Here is a 19,232-nt window from a genome sequence, read left to right on the forward strand (position 1 = left end):
CCCGTTGTGCCTGCCTGCCTCTGCCAACGTCCGAAGTTGGAATTTCTCTTTAACACTAGACTTTGTTCCTTAGAGCAGTTTTAGATTTACAGAGAAATTGAACAAAATACAGAGTATTCCCATGTACTTCCCCACACTCCCCGTTCCCAGCTTCCCCTGTTACAAGCAGATCTTAAAGCACTTCAGGCTCAGTTCCAGACCACCACAATAAGGCAGGTATCCTGATAAAGCAAGTCTCGGGAATGTTTTGGTTTCTCTCTGTATACAAAAGTTATGTTTATACTATGCTACAGTCTATTGAGTGAGCAATAGCATTGTGTCTAAATAAAAACAGTACATATAACTAATAAATGCTAACCATTATCTGAGCCTTCAGTAAATCATAATCCTTTTGCTGGCAGAGGGTTTTGCCTCGATGTTGATGGCTGCTGACTGATGAGGGGGTGGCTGCGACAATTTCTTAAAATAAGACACCAGTGACGTTTGCAGCAGTGGTTGACTCTTCCTTTCGCGAATGATTCTGTCGCATGCAGTGCTGTTCAATAGCATTTCACCCACAGGAGGACTTTCAGAACTGAAGTCAACCCCCTCTGCCACTGCTCTACCAATGCAGTTCGTGTAACGTTCTAGATCCTCTGTTACTTCAGCGGTCTCTGCAGCGTCTTCACCGGGAGTAGGTTCCAGCTCAAGAAACCACTTTCTGTGTTCATCGATAAGACTCCTTATCTGTTAAAATTTGATCATGAGATTATAGCAGTTCAGTCACATCGTCAGGCCCACTTCTAATTCCAGTTCTCTTGCTCTTCCCACCACATCGGCAGCTACTTCCTCCACTGAAGTCTTGAGCCCCTCAAAGTCATCCACGAGGGTTGGAGTCAACTTCTTCCACACTCCTGTTAATGTTTACTCAGTAAACCTTCAATTGTTTTAAAAAATGGCAATATCTGTGAAGCACAGTAATACAAGGTATGCCTATATTAGCATCTTGCATTAGTGCGGTGCATTTGTTACAGCCGATGAGCTAGTATCAGTACATCAGTATTAACTACAGCCCTCAGTTTACGTTAGGGTTCCCTCTTTGTGTTGTGCATTCAGTGGATAGTGACAAGTGCATGACGCCGGGTGTCCAGCATTACAGTGTCACAGGTGGTTTCACCACCCAGAAGTGTCTTGTGCTCCACCTGTTCATCCCTCCTCTCTGCCTTCTGCACTCTTGGCAACCGCTGATATTTTGACTGTCTCTAGTTTAGTGTTTTCCAGAATGTCGTAGAGTTGAACTCGTCTCTAGCCTTTTCATATTGGCTCCTTTCACTTAGCAAAATGCACTTAAGGTTCTTCCATGGTTTTTTGTGACTTAATAGCTCATTTATTTTTACCACTGAATAATATTCCACTCTATAGATGCTTGTTTATTGAAGGACATTTTGGTTGCTTCCTGTTTTCGGCAGTTATGAAAAAGCTGCTGTAAACATAAGTTTCCAACTCATTTGGGTAAATATCTAGGAGTAGGACTGTTGGATCATTTGGGAAGAGTATGATTAGCTTTGTAAGGAATTGCCAGACTGTCTTCCAAGGCGCTGTTTTGCTGTGCTGTTTTGTGTCCCACCAAACTGTGAATCAGCCATTCCTCCACACACTTGCGAGCACTCGGTGCGTCAGTGTTTCGCGTTTTGGCTGTTCTAACAGGCGTCTCTTTATCGGGTGGTAATGCTTTTACTTTGGTTTTCAGTAATTTAATAAGTAGAATATTGTCATGATTACTCTTTCTTGTTCTTTAATTACTAATGAGAGTGAACTTTTTTTATTAGTGTTTTTTGCTTTTGAATTCATATTGTAGCTTTATTTGTCCAGTGGGAATTTGATATTGTTCCTAGAGGTTTATATGTGCATGTACTGTTTTCACCCAATTTTTAAAGTTGTGGCAAAATACACATAATTTAGAATCAATCATCTTAACCATTTTCAGTGTACATTTGTATGCGTTTTTAGTGTCAGGTCTTATGTTTTATTTCTTTAATATTTTCTCCTAGTTTTTTTAAACTAACTCTTCTTTTGACTTGATTTTCTTATGCTTCTCTTTTGCCTTCTCTTCCTTGTTGGAATCTGGATATTGTTCCATTTTAATGAACTAATGAAGTAAATCTAACCTTTTTGTCACGGGGTAATGTTTCTAAACTATGATGATCCAGTCTGTCCCAATTGTGATAGAATGTTTCCTTTTCTTATTTTTTAAAAAATATTTAATTTATTTTATTTTTAGAGAGAGGGAAAGGAAGGGAAAGAGAGGGAGCGAAACATCTACGCGCGAGAGAAACATCTATCGGTTGCCTCTCGTGTGCACCCCGACCTTGGATCTAACCTGCAGCCAAGTCATGTGCCCCAACCCACGGGAATCAAACCAGCGACCTTTCGACCTTTCGCTTTGAGGGAAGACACACAACCAACTGAGCCACACTGGTCAGGACCAATGTTTCATTTTCAAATAGCCCTTAAGCCAGTGGTAACCCCAAGCTGAATTCCAGGAACAGTCAGGTTTGACTTCATCACATTTGTACTGATTTGCTTGTTGGTGTAAAAGCAAATCCTTAGGATAACCCTTCCAAAATGCCTTTATTTTGGACTTTTCTTTTCGTAGACAAAGGGTGGTTTTGAAACTCAGCCATGATTGGGTATTTACAAACTAAGGTGTTAAAATTCACTTAAACATATGGCTGAGAATTAGATTTTTTAAGTTGCCTGTTTTAGTTTAAATGCATCCTGTTCTACAGTAAAGGTGTCTGCATTTTCACTGCTGTTTTGAAATTGAAAATAGTCCACTTTGCCTAATTACTCCTAATTTTCTATGACTAATTCAAATCTATAAAACTGTAGTAGCCAAGTAGGAACCATACTAAAAAGTGAGTTGGGCTTTTAACGTCAGTGGGCCTTTTTGGAAAGATGTGTTTAGCTGATGTTTTAAGTGCGTGTGTTATGTTAACGCAAGTTTCTGTTAATTTCCTGTTTTCCCTTTAGTGTTTGTGAACCCACATAACCAAGCCTGTCTCACTAGGGTTTTGTGTGGGCAACAAAGTCTTTTTCTGTAACAAAAACACGGAATGATTTTACTGCAGCTCTTACAACCCTGGTTCCAATTTGCCACTTTATTCCTCTCAACCTGATGCCACTTTGTCCTCTGAGGAGTTTTCTGCACTCCCAAATGAGGAATTTTCTGAGTGAAAATTGTCATTTTTCCCCCCTAAGTTGAACATTTTTCTCTCTCCAAGCAAGTCTGTTTATTTCTTTTTGGCTTCAAAATACAGTGGGCCCTCCAGGCTGACAGAGTACAGCAAGGCTGTTCTGAATGCCCAGGGAGCCCTGGTTGGCAGAAAACGATGCAGGAGTGAACAGGTGCCTGTAGTGGAGCAGAGCCCAGTGCGCGTGGGGGCCGGGACGCGTCTGCACTGCGGAGTGGAGACCGAGGGGGGCGGGCGGCACAGGTACACGGCTGCTCTTCTGTTTCCCGTCTTCCAGGTCCTCGCCTTGTTTGCTTTGAGGTGGCAACTTAAGCATACCTTGTTTCGTAGAGAGACCTAAAGATTTAAAGTATCTAAAAAGTTTTTCTAAGTGTTTTTTCTCCACAATAACTATAATTTATTTTGGGAAAGGTTTTTATATTGAGAAATCTTTTATACAGCATGAGGCAAAAGTTGATTTACATACTCAACAAAGCAAACAAGCAAGCAACATAGAACCAGAGACATGGAAATAAAGAACAAACTGACAGTGGCCAGAGAGGAAGGGGAAGGGGATAGCAGGAGAAAGAAGGGGAAGGGTCAAGTTAAAGAACATGTATAAGAACCCATGGACAGAGACGGGTTGGGGGGTCAGGATTGACAGAGGAAGGTGGGGAGTGGACCGGGCAGGGGAGAGTAATGGGGAGAATGGGGCCAACTGTAATTGAACAACAATAAAAAACATTTTTAAAAGAGTAGGTGTACAGTTTGTATGGAAATTAATAAGTAATAATATAAGAATAAACTCCATATTTTGTGTATGTACAGCTGTAAACCTAGTTATGCCCCACCCTGTATTATGAAGCCATAGGGCTATTTCCTGCATCAGAGCCAACAGTGAGTTAAGTTCATTTAAAAATGCAACAGCCCTGGCTGGTGTGGCTCAGTAAATTGAGTGCTGACCCAAAAACCAAAGGGTTGCCGGTTCAATTCCCAGTCAGGGCACAAGCTTGGGTTGTGGGCCAGGTCCCCAGTCAGGGTATATGCCTGGGGCTCATGAGAGGCAACCACATGTTGATATTTCTCTCTTTCTTTCTCCCCCCCTTCCTCTTTCTCTAAAAATAAATACAATCTTTTTAAAAAATGCAACAAACAGAAACTGGACTTAACTACCACTTCTGTCAGAGTCAGAGTGCCCCGTTTCCATCCCTACCTTTTGTCATGCCTCTTACCTCCCCCCACTCCCCCATTCCCGTCTGTCTCTTCCCTATACCCAGCTCAGGTCCCTGTTGGGGAGCTGGTAGACCCCCTACAGAAAACAGCAGCTGCCCTGCTCCCCCTTTCACCCTTTCTTAGAGAGCCACGGGAGTCAGAAATCTAAGATGTCAAGTACAGGTGGGAATCTAATGTCAAGTACAGGTGGGAGCTGCGCAGACACAACCATTGAGGCAGTGACATGCTCTCAGATGCTGTCAGCTTCACTGCTGTTAGTCTAGTACCGGCCCTGGAGGGTTCAGAGAAAATCTTTTGATGAAAGAAAGGGAGAAGAACAGCAATCAGATACTTGCACAGGCCTCACAGCCATGAAGCACCTCTCACTGCCCTCAGTCAGGCCCCGTTGGAAGGCGGCTTCGGACATTGGAAAGGTTAGAGAGCAAGAGTGGGCTGTTAAAAAAGTATATATTATGAAGCTTAAGGAGAAAAATTGAGTATTTAGCCTGGATGCAAGGACATATGAAAGATTGGAAATGTCTTTGCTCTGAGTCTAAGAACAGTTGTTCTAGGAGATGTGGCCATCAGCCCTTCCCTCTTCCCATTGTGCTGGGGTCAAGAAGAACTGAGTTGAAGTTGCAGTGGGTGAGATGAAGGTTTAAGGACCAATATTTGAGTGTTTTGGTTGCTGACATTGTGTCACAGTGGATTAGCAGAAGGAAGAAATATACCAGGTACTGAGAGGTATGGAGCCAACCTGCCTGGCTTTGCATCCTAGCTTCAGCACATGCTAGCTGTGTGACCTTGGACCAATTACTCCACCTCTAAGCCTCAGTTGCCTCATCTGTAAAATGGGGATAATGAACCTGCATCCTCATAAGATTATTTTCAAGATGAAAAGAGTTAATGTAGGTAAAGGGCTTTGAACAGTGGCTGACACATATTAAGGGCTGTATATGTGATAAATATAATTAGCATGAGCAATGGAAAGGAGTTTAGGGTCATGTGGGCCAGTGCTTCATTTTACAGATGAGGTAGCTGTCCTGAGAGGGAGGATCAGGATTAGGAGCCATTCTGCAGAGCAGTCCAGGGCTATTGCCACTATTCTTGGCTACATTTCAGAAATACCCATTGTTTCAAAAGCATTTCCCTTTAGGCTCTTTTCCATCCGCTCCTCCTTGGAGCCCATGTTTCTGGAGTACTTCCTGTGTGCCATGTAGAACGTTGCTGAATGCTGACGTACGTGACATCATTTAATCCTTATAGCGACTTGTGAAGATTTCACTGTTCTTTTATTAGGTATGCCATCTGAGGCTCAGAGAGGTTCAGTTACTTGCCCAAGGATACACAGCTTCAAAGAGGTAGAGCCTGGATCAGAATCCAGGTGTCTCACTTCAGAGCTGGTGTTCTTCTTTTTTTTTAATCTTTAGAGGGGAGGGAAGGAGAGAGGGAGAGAAATATCAATGTACAGCTGTACCTCGTGTGTCCCCCCGCCAGGAACTGGCCCGAAACCCAGGCACGTACCCTGACCGGGAATCAAACCTCCATCCCTTAGTTTACAGGCCCGCGCTCAATCCACTGAGCTACACCAGCCAGGGCCAGAGCTGGTGTTTTTAATCGCACTACAGATTTTCCTCAAAAAGTCCCAACAGGGTCCAGGTGAGCTAAATTAAACCACTGTTGCTGCAGCATCGTGGCGCTCAGCCAGGGAGGTTTGGGGCCATTTAGTAGTCCCTTTCAACATAGGTCTCTCACGTGATTCCTTATTTCTGGCACAATGCCATTGCCCCAAAATAGGTTACCAGTACAAGTTCTCTCCCTGATAAAGAGAACAAAAGTTGAGGGTCATGGGGCAGACCAAGAGGCCAGCACCAGAGCTTCCTGAGATTGGGACCCCGGGAGAGTTATCAGGGCCCTGGGCTGGGGTGGGGTTCTGGCGTGGGTCCTAGCAAGCCAAGGAAAATCTGTCAGATGTCAGAGTTCACACTCGAGACAAGAGGTTCTTTAGGTTCTTTACCTTTAATCTCTTTAAGACTGCTGACAGTCGTGGGCTCCCCCTCTTCAGAAAACTGCTCAAGCTTATACACTATTTTTAGGTGTCTTCAGGGTTCATAAACCCTCCACTAAAAACCTCTGTACGAGGGAGCAAAGTAGATTACTTAGGAGCCATATGGCCTGAATTCAAATCCTCCTCTCCCACTTATTAGCTGTGTGACCTTGAACAAGTTACTTATGTCTTGGGCTTTAATTTCCTCCATTGTAAAGTGAGGGTGATAATAGGGTCGTTGTGAGCAGTTACAGGTAAAATGCCTCTACGTTGTTAGTTCTACAGCAGTGTTGACTGTTGATGGTAGTAGTGTTGCCATCCCTGGAGCTTAGCCCATTCAGCAAATGTTTATGGACAGTGGAGATGCCAGGTCTAGGCTAGAGCATCTCAACCAGTCTGCCACAGATGGGCTGAAGTTGCGTGAGAAATCGGTCCTCTCAGTCCTTGGGGCTGCCCAAGCCCCAGCTGGTATTGCTTCTGGCTGTAAGCAGCAACATCTGCAGGGACGTGCACATATCCTGCCTGGGAGCACCCGTGAACAGTTTGGGCAGCATGGATTGAGATTAGCTGGCAGGTAGAGAGGGTCTAGTAGCCAGTCTAGATTCCAAGTCCAGGGGCATTCTTTGGGTGGCTGGCAAAGAAAACCTTAACCACTGAACCCAGAGCAGAGGCTTCACAAGTATGACTCTCCAGCTCCAGTAGGCTCCATGCCACGGCAGATGCAGAGGGAGTCCTGCTAGCTGGATGCTCCACACTTTCCCGCGAGGATTTGTGGAGAGCCCACAGTGAGCCAGAAACCAGGCTGCAGTCCGAAGCCCTGTGTGGGCAACACATGCTACAGAGGTAGTGATGAGCGCTGACGTCAGTGACTCCAGGAGCGTGACTGCTAGGAGGAGGTAGTGCCCAGGGCTGCCAGGACTTGCAAGGGGGCCCTGCCTTGCCTGCAACATGGGTTCTAAGGGCAGGGAGGAAGCCATGGAAGACTTTTCATCAAAAAAGTGGGTTTAGGTTTAACTTAATTTTTAAGTCATCCTGACAAAATAAATAGGAAACAGGCAAGAGTTTATTTGAAGACATACATTAGGAAACTCATACAAGTAGTCAAGAGGTGAGAGGTGATAATCTCCTGAAGAAGGTACTTAGACTTTTATGTTTAATTTTTTAAAAATATATTTTATTGGGAAGAGAGTTTGGGACTTCCGCCAAGATGGAGGCATAGGTGGAAACACTGTGCCTTCTCCCACAACCAAGTTTGAACACAACAAAGGTTTGGAGAACTAGAACACACCCAAAGACCAGAAAACGGAATTATACGGGAGTCCGACAACTACGAACCGTTCAACAGGGACAGTAAGAGAGGCGGAGCTGGGTCGGGCAGGACAGATCCCCCGACCTGGGCGCGCAGGCAGCCCGGAACCAGTCGGGGTGTGGGGCAGACTGACCGCAGTCGCACATTGGCGCACAGTGAGACGGACCACGACGCAGGCCCCAGGGGGCGAACCCAGTGGTGGAGGGCTGACAGCGGTGACACACTCATGTGCAGTGGAACAAAACGCGTGGGCCTGGTCATGGTGGTGGCTGTGGTGCCGGTGGGGGTCTTGGGGCCGGCGGCAGAGGGAAGCCATTGTCCCTCTTTGACCCCGCCCCCCCCATACAACGTCACAACCCAGAGACTTAGTTGCCCTGCTCTAGTGAACACTTTAGGGCTCCGATCCTGCTATGGAACAGGCACAAACAGCCCAAAAGATGGTGCAAGAAGAACTCAAAGTCCCAGAGCCAATAACTCTAAGCGACCGAGAAATTGCCAGCCTCTCAGAAGCACAATTCAAGACACTATTTATCAGGATGCTCACAGAACTAGTAGATTATAGTCACAAATTAGAGGAACATAGTCACAAATTAGAGGAACATATGAAGGCTAAACTAATTGAAATGAAGGGAGATGCACAGGAAACCAATAGCGATGGAAAGGAAACTGGGACTCAAATCAATGGAATGGACCAGAAGGAAGAACGAAACATCCAACCAGAAAGGAATGAAGAAATGAGAATTCAAAACAATGAGGAGGGGCTTAGGAACCTCCAGGACATCTTTAAACGTTCCAACATCCGAATTATAGGGGTACCAGAAGGGGGAAAGAAACAGCCACGAGTGGAAAACTTATTTGAACAAATAATAAAGGAGAACTTCCCCAGTCTGGCAAAGGAAATAGACTTCCAGGAAATCCAGGAAGCTCAGAGAGTCCCAAAGAAGTTGGACCCAAGAAGGAACACACCAAGGCACATCATAATTACATTAGCCAAGACTAAAATGAAGGAGAGAATCCTAGAAGCAGCAAGGGATAAGGGGACAGTCACCTACAAAGGAGTACCCATCAGACTGTCAGCGGATTTCTCAAAAGAGACCTTACAGGCAAGAAGGGGCTGGAAAGAAGTATTCCAAGTCATGAAATCCAAAGACCTACAGCCAAGATTGCTTTATCCAGCAAAACTTTCATTTAGAATGGAAGGACAGATAAAGTGCTTCTCAGATAAGGTCAAGTTCAAGGAGTTCATCATCACCAAGCCCTTATTATATGAAATGCTAAAGGGACTTATATAAGAAAAAGAAGATGAAAAATATGAACAGTGAAAGGACAGCAAACACACAGTTATTAACAACCACACCTAAAACAAAAGCAAACCAAGAGGACAGCTAGATCAGGAGTGGAACCATAGAAATGAAGAACACATGGAGGGTTAGCAACAGGGGAGTGGGAGGAGGAGAAGGGGGGAGAAGGTACAGAAAATAGCATAGACAGTAGGTAGAAAATAGATAGGGGGGAGGGCAAGAATAGTAGGGGAAATATAGAATCTAAAGAACTTGTGACAAGTAGTTATAAACTAAGGCGAGGAGAATGGTAGGGGAGGTGGTGTGCAGGGTGGAGGGGAATGAAGGGGGGAATAGAACAACTGTAATGGTATAATCAATAAAATATATTAAAAAATAAAATGTATTTTATTGGTTATGCTATTACAGTGGTCCCATTTTCCCCTTCACTCCCCTCCTCCCTGCATACCTTCTCCCACCCACATTCCCCCCATGTGTCATAAGTTCTTTAGCTTCTACATTTCCCATACTATTCTTACCCTCCCCCTGTCTATATTCTACTTACCGATGTATGCTACTTATTCTCTGTACCTTCCCCCTCCCCCCCACTCCCCTGTTGCTAACCCTCCATGTGATCTCCATTTCTGTGGTTCTTTTCCAGTTCTAGTTGTTTGCTTAGTTTTTGCTTTTGTTTTAGGTGTGGTTGTTAGTATCCGTGAGTTTGCTGTCCTTTCACTGTTCATATTTTTTATCTTCTTTTTCTTAGATAAGTCCCTTTAACAATTCATATAATAAGGGCTTGGTGATGATGAACTCCTTGAACTTAACCTTATCTGAGAAGCACTTTATCTGCCCTTCCATTCTAAATGAAAGCTGTGCTGGATAGAGCAATCTTGGATGTAGGTCCTTGCCTTTGATGACTTGGAATACTTCTTTCCAGCCCCTTCTTGCCTGTAAGGTCTCTTTTGAGAAATCAGCTGACAGTCTGATGGGAACTCCTTTGTAGGTAACTGTCCCCTTATCTCTTGCTACTTTGAAGATTCTCTCCTTCATTTTATCTTGGCTAATGTAATTATGATGTGCCTTGGTGTGTTCCTCCTTGAGTCCACCTTCTTTGGGATTTCCTACCTACCTACCTACCTGAGCTTCCTGGACTTCCTGGAAGTCTATTTCCTTTGCCAGACTGTGGAAGTTCTCCTTTATTCTTTGTTCAAATAAGTGTTTCCCTTGTTGCTCTTCCTCTTCCCCTTCTGGTACCCCTATAATTCAGATGTTGGAATGTTTGAAGATGTCCTGGAGGTTCCTAAGCCTCTCCTCATTTTTTTGAATTCTTGTTTCTTCATTCTTTTCTGTTTGGTTGTTGTTGTTTTTTCTTCCTTCTGGTCCACTCCATTGATTTGAGTCTCAGTTTTATTTCCATCATTGTTGGTTCCCTGTGCATTTTCTTTCATTTCATTTAGTGTAGCCTTCATTTTTTTCATCTAATTTGCGACCAAATTCAACCAGTTCTGTGAGCATCCTGATCACCAATGCTTTGAACTGTGATAGGTTGGCTGTTGCTTAGTTGTATTTTTTCTGGAGCTTTGATTTGGGCCTTTTGGGGCCTATTACCGTCAACAGTCAACATTGCTGTAGAGCTAACAACGTAGTAGGCATTTTACCTGTAACTGCTCACAATGACCCTATTATTACCCTCACTTTACAATGGAGGAAATTAAAGCCCAAGAAATAAGTAACTTGTTCAAGGTCACACAGCTAATAAGTGGGAGAGGAGGATTTGAATTCAGGATTTGAATTAGAATTTTTTGCTTTTTTTTGTCTTGAGGTGCCTATTCTGTAGTGAGGGGTGGAGCCTTAGGTGTTAAATAACCAGGACAGGGCAACCCAGTCGCTGTGTTGTGACTGTCTGTGGGGCAGGGCTCAAAGAAGGAACAATGGCACTTGCTCCGCTCTCAGCCGGCTTTCAGTCACTTCCACGCTTCCCCCAAGCAAACTGGGTCCTTCTGGTGCTCATTCCTGGGTGGGTGGGTTTGTGTACGTTCTAGGACCCTGTGGGTCTCTCCAACAAACTCTCCTGTGAGTCTGGGAGTCTCTCTCTGAGCCTCAATCCCCACAGGTGTTTTCAATCAGTGTTTTGAGGCTTTATTTTTCCAGGCTGGGACCCTGGGTTGCTCGGTCTGTCTCACTGCCTAGTTTTGCCTGGTTTGTCTGTGTGTGAAGGTGGGACCGCCAGGTCTGCCAGCTGCCTTGCACTCCACTCCCCTCCACAACCTGTGACCTCGCTGGGTCTGCCCACTGCCATCTTGTGTGCCCAGGGTCTGCCAGCCACAGCTTTTTTTTTTTGCCCTGACCCCTCTCCACCCGGCTGCCTGACTTCACTGCCCCTCCTACTGGTCTGGATGAATGTGTCTTTTTTAATTCCTTGGTTGTCTGACTTGCATACAGTTCAATTTTCTGTCAGTTCTGGTTGGTTTTGGGTTTTTTTTTCTAATTTTTGTTGTCCTCATTTTGGTTGTGCAAGGAGACACAGTGTGTTTACATACACCTCCATCTTGGCTGGAAGTCCCTAGACTTTTTTTTTAACTGAGGTATAATTGACATACAGTATTACATATTAGTTTCAGGTGTACAACAGTAATGCTCTAATATTTGTATATATTGCAAAAATGATCACAACAGTCTAATTAACATCTGTCACTATACATAGTTACAGAATTAAGATTCACCATCTTTGCCCTGGCTGGTGTAGCTCAGTGGATTGAGCGCAGGCCTGTGAACAGAGTATTGCAGTTCGATTCCCAGTCAGGGCTCATGCCTGGGCTGCAGGCCAGTTCCCAGTGGGGGACATGTGAGAGGCAACCATACATTGATATTTCTCTCCCTCTCTCCTTCCCTTCCCCTCTAAAGATAAATATAATTAAAAAATATATATTCACCATCTTAACAACCTTCAAATATTCAATGTAGTATTATTAACTATTGTTGCCATGCTGTCCATCACATCCCCAAAGCTTGTTTATTTTATAAGTGGAATTTGTACCTTTTGACTCCCTTTACCCATTTTGCCCCCACCTAGCCTCTATCCTCTGTAATTCACCAATCTGGTCTCTGTATCTAGGAGCGTGATTTTGTTTTATTTGTGGGGGGGAGTAAATTCTACATGTGAGATCATACAGTATTTGTCTTTCTGTCTGACTTATTTCCCCGAGCATAGTTTTTTATAGCTGAATAATATCCCATTGTGTGTGTGTGTGTGTGTGTATTCATTCCATGCTTTCTCTTCCCACTCGCCCATCGGTAGACTCTCAGGCTGTCTCTGTGTCTCGGCTGTTGTGAAAAATGCCACAGTGAACGTGGGGGAGCCTGTACCCTTTCAAGTGAGTGTTTTCATCTTCTGTGGTTAAATACCCAGAAGTGGAATTGCTGGATCATACGGTAGGGTTTTTTAAAAATTTTTGAGGAGCCTCCTCCACACTGTTCTTCATATGGTTGCAGCAGTTTACGTTCCCACCAGCAGTGCACCAGGGCTCTCTTTTCTCCACATGCTTGCCAACACTTGCCTCTTGTCTTTTCCATGACAGCCATTCTGACAGGTGTGTGATGGTACCTCCTGGTGGTTTGGACTTGCATTTCCCTGCTGACTAGGGATGCTGAGCATCTGTTCATGTACCTGTTGGCCATCTGTATGTCTCCTTTGGAAAAATATCTGTACAAATCCCCTGCCTGTTTTTAATAATATTTTTTTTGATTTCTTGCTATTGAGTTGTATGAGTTCTTTATGCTTTTTAGTGTAACATAGTCCCACTTGTTTGTTTTTGCTTTTGGTGTCAAATTTTTAAAAAACCATTGCGAAGACTGATGTGAAGGAGCTTACTGCTTATATTTTGTTCTAGGAGTTTAATGGTTTCAGATCTTACAGTCAAGTCTTTATTTCAAGTTAATTTTTGTGTAAGCTGTTACATAGTGGTGTACGTAGACTTTTGAGGGAAGAGGAAGAATTAGGGGTGACCCCACCGATTCTGGGTAGCTGGAGATGCCATCCCTGAGGTAGAGGACACTAGATGTGGCAGTTCTTGCGGGGGCAGGGATGGTGAGTTCTGTTGGGGACTCATTCCGCTTGTGATGTGGCTGGGATGCTCACTGAGGAGGGTGTGCGAATGGGTCTGAGCGCAGGAGAGGTGTGAATGGATAGAGTGTAGTCGGCTGGCCGGCTGCCTGCCTTCAACAGGGCTCCCTTCTAAGGAGAGTGAGTTTAAAAGTGGGTTTTGATCAGTGAAATCTTAATTTACAACCAGTTTGGCTGGCATGCTTCTCTTTTATACCCAAATTTTAGAATTCTTTAAACGGCATATATTTTGAACCCACTTTATAAAAACAAACATAGTTCTCTACTTTGAAGAATTTGTCTCTTTTTCTTCTTGGCTGCCCTCATTCACTTTTCTGCTGTGGTCCTTGCGGCATTAGGAACCTGAGCAACTCATAATGTGCAACTGTTTCCTCAGATTTGTGACCCAGAAGGAAATCTCTGGCCTCAGCTGCGGCTCTCGGTGCTGACCAGAAGCCAACTTCATGTCTGAGTGCAGGAGCAGTAGTTTGCCATGGAGAGCTTGGGGCTGCAGACAGTCACCCTCAGTGATGGGACAATGGCCTATGTCCAGCAAGCTGTCAAAGGTGAGTATTTCTGAGGACCTCGGGATCCCTGCCCCTTCCCTCAGCTTCTGGAGATGCGTGTCCCCTTCCAACCCTCTCACTCGACCCTGCCCTCTCACCCATTTGCTAAAATTTGTTCTGCATGAGAATCTTTTTGAGGTAATTGATTAAAAAAGGGACTCTTTAAATTAAAATGTCAGCTAGGTAACTAGAAAATCAGACCGGCTCGGCTGTTGCAGCCAAGACCTTTGAAAGGCAGAATTCCTTGCATGTAGTGAAGATTCACAAATATTTCTGGAATAGATGACCACAGTGCTGGCTATGACTTCCTGCTTTTCAAACAGTCCTGTCCAGTTTCTTGGTGCTTTCAAGCAAATTTTCTTTTAAATCTTCACCTGAAGATATGTTAGTGATTTTAGAGAGAGAGGAAGAGAAAAAGAGAGAAACATCGATGTGAGGAACATTAGTCAGCTGCTTCTTGGACGTGCCCTGACCAGAAATGAAACCCACAACTTTTGGTGAGTGGGACAGCGCTCCAGCCAGCAGGCCACCCGGCCAGGGCTGCAGCAAGTGTAAGGGCTCCAACTGTCTACTGAGCATCCACGTGGACAGGCCGCTCTCCTAGGTTCAGAGGGGCACCCAGAACAGACCTCGTGTCGTGGGCCCCACTAGAGTTGCCAGAAATAAAAACACACGGCACACGGTTAAATTTGAATTTCAGATAAACAATAATTTTATGGTATAAGTATGTCCCAAATACTTAATGGGATGGAATGTATAAACTTGGGATTAAGTGCTAAAAAGCACTAAAATAATGGCATTTAGGTACTAAAACAAAATTCATTGTAAATCTGAAGTTCAGATTTACCTGAAATTCGGATTCACTGGGATCTTAGGAGATCAAGGAGAGGGTGGTATCAGAACAGAGCGCTGTTGGAGGGCAGGGCCCTCGGCCCGGACGCTCACCTCCACCACAGCCTCCTTTCCCGCCCGCACCCACAGGCGCGCCAGGCGGCGTGCGTGTCCCCCTTGGACAGCATTGGGCGGGCAGCGCCGCGCTCCTGCTCTGTCTTTCGCCCGGTCAGACTCTGTGAGCATTGCCGTCCTCACGACTGCACTGTCATTGTGGTGTTGCCCTCCTCATTTCAACACAGTGTTAAAAAGTAGTTTGGTTCTCAAGTTTCGGATAATTTGTCGATTTTATTTTAAATTGCTTCTCGGTGATGACAGACCTCTCAGTAAGCTCTTTTCATATGGTAATGGGTTGGGGGTGCCTTCTAGGGAGGTTTCTTATCAAGAGGTATGATGTGTGAGTCTGGCTGGCTTAGTTTTCTTGAAAATGGAACTTCTCTAGAATACTTTTGAAGCCCGAAACCCTCTGTTTGCAGACTTCCCGTCACAGGTGTTGCCCCGCAGCTGCGGTCATGGTGGGGTGGAAGAACGTAGGAACTGTGTGCCCTGGGCTGTTTACTCCTCGGACCCAGTTATTTCCCATGCCTCAGTCTTCTGCTACGGATTAATGGTTGAAAAATAAGTAAAAGGCAAGTGGCCACACCTGGCCTGAGAAAGCCACACTCTCTTCTAATGTCTTTGCTTCTTGTGTCTGGGCCTGTTTGCCACTCCCATGTCCCTCCTTATACCCTCCTGTCACCCCTCCTGGCCCTGTTCTCTGCCTCCTCCAAGGCGCTGCAGTGTGCGCTTACACGCATGCACACACACTCACACACCCCAGATTCCTCTCTGCAGGGCAGAGCTGGCCTTCTGGATGCAGAACCCCACTGTCTCGGAAGGCACCTCTCTTTCTGGGGAGCTGCCCTGAAGCCCTCGACGGGCACTTTCACCTCTCTCAGCAGGCAGCTGTGTCTGGGCCCCTCAACAAGCAGGAAGCCCTAAACCTTTATGAGATTTACCTGAAATTAGGGTAAGCATAAAGCATGTCATTCAAACTTGACACTTCTGAGCATGGAAGAATGTGCCGTGAATAAATGCACCGGGGCCCTGCCTGGTGTGGCTTGGTTGGTTGGGTGCTGTCCCACAAAACAAAGGGTCACCTGTTCAATTCCCAGTCGTGCCTGGCTTGCTGGTTCCGTCTCTGGTCCAGGCGTGTACGAGCAACCAATTGATATTTCTCTCCCTCTCTTTTGACCTCCCTTCCCGTCTCTCTAAAAGTAAATAAATAAAATATTTTTAAAATAATAAATAAATGCACTGGGCTGTTTCAACTAAGAGGAATGTATAGTCACCGCTCTGTAATGGGACGTGAGGGCCACGTCGGCCCGCTGCTCTCCCTACCCCTTTTCCCCATCTGGTGGTTAGAAGAAATTGTCAGTTAAAATTTTTTCGCAGCCAGTATTATACATTTCAAAATATATTTTAAATCAAAATGTAAATATATATTAGTATAAATATATACAGGTTAAATATATATTAGTGAAACATATGTAGAGTGTTCAATATAGATTCATTTATAGATCAAGGATTGTATTAGAAACACAGAAGTGTAAATAAAACATTGATAGCTCTACATTTAAAATTATTTTTCTCAAATAACTCCTTTTTTAAAGATTCTATTTATTTGTTTGTTTGTTTCCAGAGAGAGGGGGAGGGGAGGGAGAAGGAGGAGGGAAACATCAGTATGAGAGAGACACATGGTTGCTCATACACACCCTGACCAGGGGACTGAACCTGCAACCCAGGCACATGCCCTGACCGGGAATCCGATGGGCAACCTTCTGTTTTGTGGGATGACACCCAACCAACTGAGTCACACTGATCAGGGTTCCAATAACTCTTCTTAACATTTCATTTTCTGCCTTTAAACAATGCCCACTGTGCTAGCAGAAGCTCTGCTGATGCTCTCAGAACCCCCAGCACTGGCACCCCTGCCAGGACAGACAGAGTGTTAAAATGCAGGGCGGCCTGCTGCTGGCTGGCGGGAGGGAAGATGGGGGTTCTCTCTCCCCTCTCCTGCTTCTTACCCTTGTTTCCACTCTCCTTCGTCTGGGTTGTAGAACTGTTAGTTACTGACCCACGAAGACCCGGTTTGGGGACAAGTTCGGAAACTCCTCTGAGGCAGAGATGTCAGCAGAGAACTGGGCCAGAAGGAGTTGCCTGGTCCTTCACCCATGTCATAAGAGCGCGACTTACTAAACCTGAAACTTGTAAGGAGAGGAATGAACCGAACACTCGTTACTAACTCTTCAATGTCCCTGCTCCCCTGTCTCCCTTCCTGTCCCCATGCCCTCCTTCATACTCACTGGACACAGAAATCTCAGAGCCGTTTGCTCTGAGAAGGGCTTTCCAGTAAGACTCTGAGATAAAGGAAGGATAATATCTTAGGAACTCTGGAGTCTTGTTGATTTTGTAGTGCTTATTTGGTTGCCATGAGTCAGTTTTTCATTGGAAAACTGAAATGAAAATACCAGATCAGCCCTGGCTGGTGTGGCTCAGTGGATTGAGCACGGGCCTGTGAACCAGAGGGTTGCCAGTTTGACTCCCATTCGGGGCACATGCCTGGGTTGGGGGCCAGGTTCCCGACGAGGGGTGCTCAGGAGGTAACCATATATTGATGTTTCTCCTTCCCTTCCCCTCTCTCTAAAAGTATAAATAAATAAAATCTTAAAAAAGAAAATACCAGATCAGTGAAGGAAACGTTACCCACTAGTGGTAGTGGAAGAAGACCTAGAAGTCACATTCACATTGCTCCCTATTACTTTATTTTATTTATTCTAATAGGCAAATTGGGCTTATTGTAAGAAAAGCTAGTTTGTTGAGAGCTGACCACATACTGGGCACTGTTCTGAGTGTTTTATATTCATTAATTCATTAACTCTTATAGCAGCCCAATGAAGAAGACACGATTTTTAATCATTTTAAGAAGAGGAAGCTGATGCGCAGAGAGGATAAACAAGCTGACTGTCCACGAGCACACACCTAGTAAGGGGTTGAGGCAAAATTCAAACCCAGGAGGCCCGGACTGGCTCCGGAGCCCATTGCCTCTCCCCAGTAAGCCGTGGCGCCTTAGCAGAGGGTCTGTGTCTCGGCACGGAGCCACAGTGGGGAGTCAGGGGGACGTGCTCCGATTTGGTTAGTTTGAGCCACATCTGCATTTTGACCCATTGGGCCTTTCTAGGTTTCAGGGCATCCTTTGTTCTCCATTTAGTTCAATCTCAGAAACTTACTACTAGGTTGTAAATGATATAGGTTAAATGTTTATTAGTAAAGCATATGTAGTATATTCCGTATAGATTCACTTTAAGATCAAGGATTAGATCCGTATTGGAGCTGAGGCCCAGGCCTATGAATGCAGGGAGTGAGGCAACCTGGAAAATGTCACCTGTGCTGAAGTACACAGCCATGACAGCTGCGTCTCAGGCCACCGCTAAACACAGGCAGGTGTTTTCAGCCCTTTTCTGGGCTGAGCCCACTTTTCTCCGTTTCACCTCCATAGGAGAGAAGCTGCTTGAAGGGCAAGTGATCCAGCTTGAGGACGGTACCACCGCATATATTCACCAAGTGACGGTGCAGAAAGGTGAGGGCGCCCCAAGGCACTCCTGCTTCATGGGGGAGGCCCAGCAGCAACCCATGAGGAGCCGCTCCCTGGCACTAAGCTCCAGAGAAAGGCAGGCATTGCTCTCATTACAGAACCTCTTTCCTTTGAGGATGGACAACCTGTGCAGCTGGAAGATGGCAGCATGGCCTACATACATCACACACCCAAAGGTGGGGTCATGGTCAGTCCCACCTACCTTCCCTTGTGGGTGTCACAGGGGCAATGGTTTCTGTCCCTAGGAGGCTGGGCCTTGGCGGTTGGTAAAGTGGGCCTTGATGGCAGCAGCTTCGGCTTCTGCACAACCACAGAGTTTTAGGACTTTAAATAGGACCTAAGGATGTTGTGCATGAGCAGGAACAAAAAACTTACATTTATGAATAAAGCCTTTAGGGTACTGAAGAATAACAACTTATTCCTTTTACAAGTAGTTACCTGAGCGGCTATGTGTATGTGCCTGGTGTTATGCTAGGAGTGGAATGTACAGGAGAGAACAGAGTCTGACACAGTCCCTGCTCCCCTAGAGTCTAGTTGGGGAGCTGGAAGTGATGCAAATCCTCACTGATGGACTGAACACCACAAACAGGGATCCGGCTCAGGGAGGGTGTCTTGTGCTGAGAGCTGAAGACTGAGGTGGACTTAGCTAGGGAGAGTTCAGTACTGCAGACAGAAGGAACACTGTGCGTGGGTCGACAGATGAGAGGAAAGAAGGGCACATTCCAGAAACTGCTAGAAACTAGAGTACTGGGGGTGAGGGCGGAACAGGTAAGAAGAAGCCAAATAGAGGCAGGGCCCAGAGCACTGGGGGCATGGATGTCTGGAGAAGGGTTTGGGTCTTTAGCTGCAGACCGACAAGAAACAGTGGAATTGTTTAGGCCCTCAGGCCACATGATCACATTTGTGTCCTGCAAAGATCCCTCCAGATGCTGTGCCGCTGGGAGGGAAGTAGAGGTGGTAAGGCACCACCCGCGGG

General features: G+C 45.4%; 1 protein-coding gene across 4 annotated transcripts in view; it reads left to right on the forward strand.

Annotated features, from left to right (window-relative positions):
- The window catches only part of ZNF76 (zinc finger protein 76), a 38,115-nt gene that overhangs the window by 11,286 nt on the left and 7,597 nt on the right, over positions 1-19,232 (forward strand). For 2 of the 4 annotated variants that reach the window (XM_037052826.1, XM_037052827.1), the window contains 3 exons: positions 13,563-13,731; positions 18,161-18,241; positions 18,355-18,432. In XM_037052826.1, the coding sequence (XP_036908721.1) occupies positions 13,659-13,731; positions 18,161-18,241; positions 18,355-18,432 (232 nt within the window). In that variant the 5' untranslated portion in view covers positions 13,563-13,658. Of the gene's footprint in view, positions 1-821; positions 911-12,374; positions 12,438-13,562; positions 13,732-18,160; positions 18,242-18,354; positions 18,433-19,232 lie in introns of those variants that run through there. The other 2 variants (XM_037052829.1, XM_037052828.1) reach the window with 2 other exon arrangements.

The sequence above is a fragment of the Sturnira hondurensis genome, unplaced genomic scaffold (assembly GCF_014824575.4).
Source record: "Sturnira hondurensis isolate 20B ecotype Veracruz unplaced genomic scaffold, ASM1482457v3 Scaffold0007578, whole genome shotgun sequence".
Classification (NCBI taxonomy): domain Eukaryota; kingdom Metazoa; phylum Chordata; class Mammalia; order Chiroptera; family Phyllostomidae; genus Sturnira; species Sturnira hondurensis.